The sequence below is a fragment of the Metschnikowia bicuspidata genome, assembly GCF_001664035.1.
Source record: "Metschnikowia bicuspidata var. bicuspidata NRRL YB-4993 chromosome Unknown METBIscaffold_9, whole genome shotgun sequence".
Lineage (NCBI taxonomy): Eukaryota > Fungi > Ascomycota > Pichiomycetes > Serinales > Metschnikowiaceae > Metschnikowia > Metschnikowia bicuspidata.
Window position 1 is genome coordinate 359,535 of NW_017387739.1, and position 5,402 is coordinate 364,936.

At 38.9% G+C, this 5,402-nt stretch overlaps 1 protein-coding gene across 1 annotated transcript; it reads right to left on the reverse strand.

Moving 5' to 3' along the window:
* Positions 1-184: 184 nt before the first annotated feature.
* METBIDRAFT_227860 (uncharacterized protein) lies at positions 185-1,729 on the reverse strand. Its single transcript, XM_018855192.1, has one exon. It carries the CDS (start codon positions 1,306-1,308, stop codon positions 394-396), a length of 915 nt encoding a protein of 304 aa, XP_018709467.1. The 5' UTR covers positions 1,309-1,729; the 3' UTR covers positions 185-393.
* Between the last annotated feature and the right edge of the window lie 3,673 nt (positions 1,730-5,402).

Genomic DNA, 5,402 nt, shown 5'->3' on the forward strand with positions numbered 1-5,402 from the left:
ATATTTGGATGACTTCTCTGAGTAAGCAATAAGCAGTTACTTGACAGCTCATTGAAGGGATTTGTAGAAAGCAGATAAATTTACCAAAATTAGCCAACATTTATGAAACAAAGAGCGATAAAGTACATAAGGAATAACTTGTGCTTAGTGAATCATGAGTATTTGGGATTGCTGCAGTAAGTACTTTCAGTTTAAATCTTTGTTGGAGGTCGTTCAGAACCTGGCCTTTATCCTTAGATAGTCTTAGTATATTTCGTTTGTTAAATTGATTTATTGCCATAAGCTAATACTAATGTAAGTCAACTACCTAAGTATTCTCGATACCCATCACCATAGCGACCAAATCTTTCAGGGGATTTTCATTAGCGACTCGTTTTGCTTCAAGAATAATTCTTATCGCCGCAACATCAAGCAGATCTGTGTAGGGATGTATATTATTCTTCGAAGAAAACGAGTTTTCGATCTGGATTGGAGTCGCACTTCATCCGAGACAACAACCAAAATGTCGCCTTCTTGAGCACTCCATTTATACTGCAAGCTAGAATAAAGACCAGTTTCAGTAACATTTTCATTGACATTTCTGCAGATTTGAACCGGAGTTCCGTCAATTTGCTTTTGGCGCTTTGTTTCCTCAATTAATTGGTCCCCTCTGTATAAACCAGCCCAATGTGCACCCAAGGTATCGATCTGAATTTCGTTGTATCTACCAATGATCGCATTCATAGTCGAAACGCATCCAGCAATATGCTTATCGTGATTATCTGGTTTCCATTTCAAATCCAAATCATCCCATGCTTGCTCTACTAAGTCATCAACGTCGTGCCCAAACTCGTGTTCGCTAGCAAAAGTAAATCGATCCTCAATTGCGTCTGAAACCTCCTTATATAAGTCCCCAATATCTGCCCACTCTTCCATTTCCTCCCTATTTCCACTCACAAGGCCCAAAAAAGTGTACTCGTTTTTGTCATCAAAAATAAAATTCAGAATACCACCACTTGAAAGGTTACTTTTGCTAGATTTATCGTCCTCCGCTTTTGTGTAGGAGGCAGTGTTAGCTCTGTGATACTTAAGAGGAATCACTTCCTGATGCATGTGTGGCCATTGGTCTCTTCTTTTTTGTACGAGCGGATTTGTGGATTTATCATCAAAATCGTCGCGTGTGCTAAGGTCATATTCCTCGGAATCCTGGCCAACAATATTGTGTTCATTAGAAACGATTGCTTCTGGAGATGACTGGTGTAGAGTCTGTGCCACTAGCACAGAGAAAAAACTACCTAAAGCTAATCCTTTGAATGTACCAAAAATCATCGACACTTTTTAGTTGTATTTCACAAAATTGGAATTGCCAGAGATGAGCCGGCTACCTTTATATCATTTCTAAGCTCTGACGAGAGAAAAGTTTCCGACCAAAAACACAGCCGATTCATAGACGGTTGCATGCTCATGTGGCTGGCAACAGCTATGAACAACCCCAAAGCTGCTAAAATTGCTTTTTTTATTAAACTAACTCACATTGCTCTAGATGTTCCAAATAACTTTTGTTTTACGCAATGATTTAAGCGAGCTAATCTCATTTCATGTCGAGGTCAGATAGTCCCTATGACTGCAAGTCCAAAGTAATGAATCCTAAAGCCTCCTTAATTTTTCTTTTAAGAGAGTCTTTTTTATCTGTTGGTTTACTGCAGATGTATTTTTCCTCTGCACGACCTTAGGCGAGAAATCTTAGGATATCAGACAAAGTCGTCTGATCGTGTAATTGAGTGAGGGGAGCGTCAGTAACATGACAGACGATTAGAAACGCATCGCAATCAATGACAACCCAACAATAGATTCCTCGTGTATCCTGGCACACATAATGGAAAAGACAATACTATTACTGTTTAAACCGACTCTTTTTTGGTCTTTCTGATTGAGAAAATACAAATACAGTACTTTTTTATTATATGCCGCATACTGGCTACGGTGTTTCACACTGATACCCGAAGCACTACTACTTTAAGCTGTTTTGAGAAAAGTGGTATGAGCAAATAAGGAGTTTTAGGCCTGTTTATTGTTTTTTAAACATTTAAACCACACAGAAATACCTCTTCCTTTATTGTATGTAAGACCTGAAGCTATGATAACCTTCAAACACTTCAAAGTCTCAACTTATGAGAAAACAATATAAATACAGTTTCGAATGGGCCGAGCTGGACAGTCCTACAATATTGACAATATTTATAAGCTTCAAAACAGTTTTGGACACGCAAGTTGGACTCTCATGTGAGAATAAACATTTGCTGGAAGAAAGACATCAGTTTGAGAATTATAGGGCGATTTTCTGCAGGGGCTTGTTCTTTGGTGACTAAATATCGTTTGCCAGTCTTCAAACTGTAAAGAATGCAAATTCTTGGATTAAATCAGTATTACTTGTCGAACATTGCAAGTCTTTTCAACCTGATAATGTTGGTGTTCAGTTCCTAGGCTACTAATCAATTATCAGTTTTTCCAGTTCATCGTAAAGCTAAAAGTTGCCCCCAAGACAGCTTTCGCAAAGTTTGGAGTACACGTGGCAATCTCATATTCTTCGCGGGCCACTGTTCTTTCTCGTGCATCGAAAAAGCTGCTCAAGACGGTTCGAAAATTCATCCTGATCTAAAATGATTGTTAAGTGTCCTAATACGGCCAGTATGGCTAAAATGTCTTTGTTTTACTAAATTATTTGTGTGGGCGGTTAGATTCAATGACTTTGTGTGGAGTGTGTCCCAACTTTCACAATTACAAGAAAACTGGTGCTTGAACTCAAAGGCAATTTTAGCAAAAAAACTTTCTTTTTTGATAGCATGTGTCGAGTTGGGAAAACTCAAACCCAAAAACCTATCCAAGATCCTCATCGTAATACAAATTGTTTTGCATCAGGGATAAAAGATGAACTCACAATAGTACTTGTTTTTGGCGCTGTAGTATTTGCATCTTACTTTTTGATAAATGCAGAAAGACATAAGAGTTTTGCTTTCAAGGCAATGCAAATAGAGGCAGGCTTCTCCTTTGTAGAAATATTATATGTTCAGAATTCTACTTTTTAAGTTTGTTCTCAATGCGTACTACAAAAGCTAAGCTTCCATGTGTTTGATTGACGATACAAACTTTACTTTTTTACCACGGTTTGTGAAATACAAGTCTCTTGTGGGTTTAACAGGTGTGACCTGCACTTTTCTGATATTCATCATGTTGAGGCATAGTCAATCCTTGAAACTGAAGAAAAAAAAATTAAGCTGAAAACTCGCCTTTTTAGGACAGTTTTTTCTTCAGGCAGCCTCAAAACGAGGAGTAACCTTTTTCACGAGATGCCATCGAAATAATTTTGAAATGAAGGTTTTCATAGTTATATTCGAAGAATCATTATGAAAGGAAAAATTCAACTGAGTTAACTGGATTATCTGAGATTTAGCGAAAAAAAAGAATCCTTTGAGAATCATCCTTTCCTCCTTTCCAAATTTCAAACTCAGATTGTACTAGTTGACAAGAAATCTCAAAAGCAAAAGTGCATGAGCCTTGAAGAGTAACCGCTTTATGAAAAGAAGGAGACAGAAACACAGACTAAACGAGTTTCTTAAATTAGAGTTGTATTTTGTGATCACAGCAAGTGAGACTAACATAGAATCGCAATTGATTTTGAGATGATTAGGTGTAAACACAGTAAGATTTTCACTTTTTTCCCCACAATTCTATTCAGCTGAAAAGACACACTTATGAAAAGAATTCACTTCTGATTCACAAGAACTTTTTTTTCAGTCAGCGGAAATGGCTCTATAGTCTTTGCGATATAAAATTGTTTATGCTTTTCGGTATGAATACTATCTTGAGCGTTTCAAAGTGTTTTGAACAATTCTTTGATAGGTCCAGCACAAAGATAACTGACGGTTTTCGACAATTTTTATCAAAATAGTGTATGTTCTTTGTTCAGTTTCAATCCATGATCATACGACAAGTCAAGTAGCACAATGAAAATTGTTCAATTCAAAGACCCTATTTTAATTTGAGCACATGCTCTCGCAGAGTCAGAGTGTTTCTATTGGCAGGAAACTAAACTTTCAATGATACATCCTGCAACGGAAGACAAGCAAGAAGAAAAGGAAAAGAGCACTTGAAAATGCATGACCTGGAAATAGCTAGAAATTCTCGTGTGCCAGAAAGTAACGCATCAGCTGTACTTATCTATATTTCTGTATTACGGAGAAATACTAGCAGCTTGACAGAGTGAAGAACAGAGGCTGAAATGGGCTGTCAAAGGCTTGCTCGCGAAGCTTGATTTAGGCAGAATGGTTTCAAGGAGTAAAACCAATAAATAGCCTCGAGTACATGCAAGCTGTATTTTCTCCATCGTGCCCCATAGCAATTATATTTGACGAGTAAATGTTTTCAAACGCAAGTGCTTAATGTAATGTGTTTTGATGGCCAAACCAAAGATCATGTATTGTATGAATCATTTGATCTAGTGTCACCAAAGGAATCAATCTAAGAGATCTTTGATCCGCATAGCAACGTGTCAATGGGTGAGTTCAGAGCAAGCTTGCCGGTTGAGTCAACAAGTGGTGTTAAATATGTCGTGGACAAGCCCACGATACTAGTAATGGGGCACGTGAAGCATGTACTGACCAGAACAAAACAATGAAACATCACCGAGCATTGGTATGTGGTGACGTAGGATTCTAAGAAGTCAGTGGTGATGCATGGGAAATAAAAGAATGAGACGACACGCATGGCTGGGATCAGGGACGCCTACGGGAACGAGTCATGACCTTATGATGTGAAAGGGTTTGATGAGGTATACAGGCTGGCCAGATGTACTTCCACAGCAGGCGGAAGCATTATTCGACAGTCATGTTTGAGTCCAAAAGACCCGCTGAAATATGGCCCCAATGTATATGTAGCCCCCAATTTAGATATAGCCCCCAACAAATATATAGCCCCCAACATGTATGACTGGAACCATCGTTCTGGGTGTCGGGAGCTCTGCTCGTCCAGACCTCCCTCTGCCACTCTGCAAATGTCTGTATATGATTCGAGTCCTAGAAGGCTTAAGAGTTGGGGTGAGTGCTGATTTCCTTTACCTGCGGGTCTCAAAAAGGAGAGGAAAGAGAGGAGAATGAGAAGGAAAAGAGAAGAACGAGAGGAAAGAGAAAAGGCGAGGGAAAGGAGAAGAAGAACGGGAAAGGAGAAGAATGAGAGGGAAAAGAGAAGAACGAGCGGAAAGAGAGAAGAATGAGAGGAAAGGGAAAACGCGAGGGAAAAGAGAAGAAGAACGGGAAAGAAGAAGAAGGAACGGGAAAAGAGAAGAAGAGGGAAAAGAGAAGAATGAGAGGAAAGGGAAAACGCGAGGGAAAAGAGAAGAAGAACGGGAAAGAAGAAGAAGGAACGGG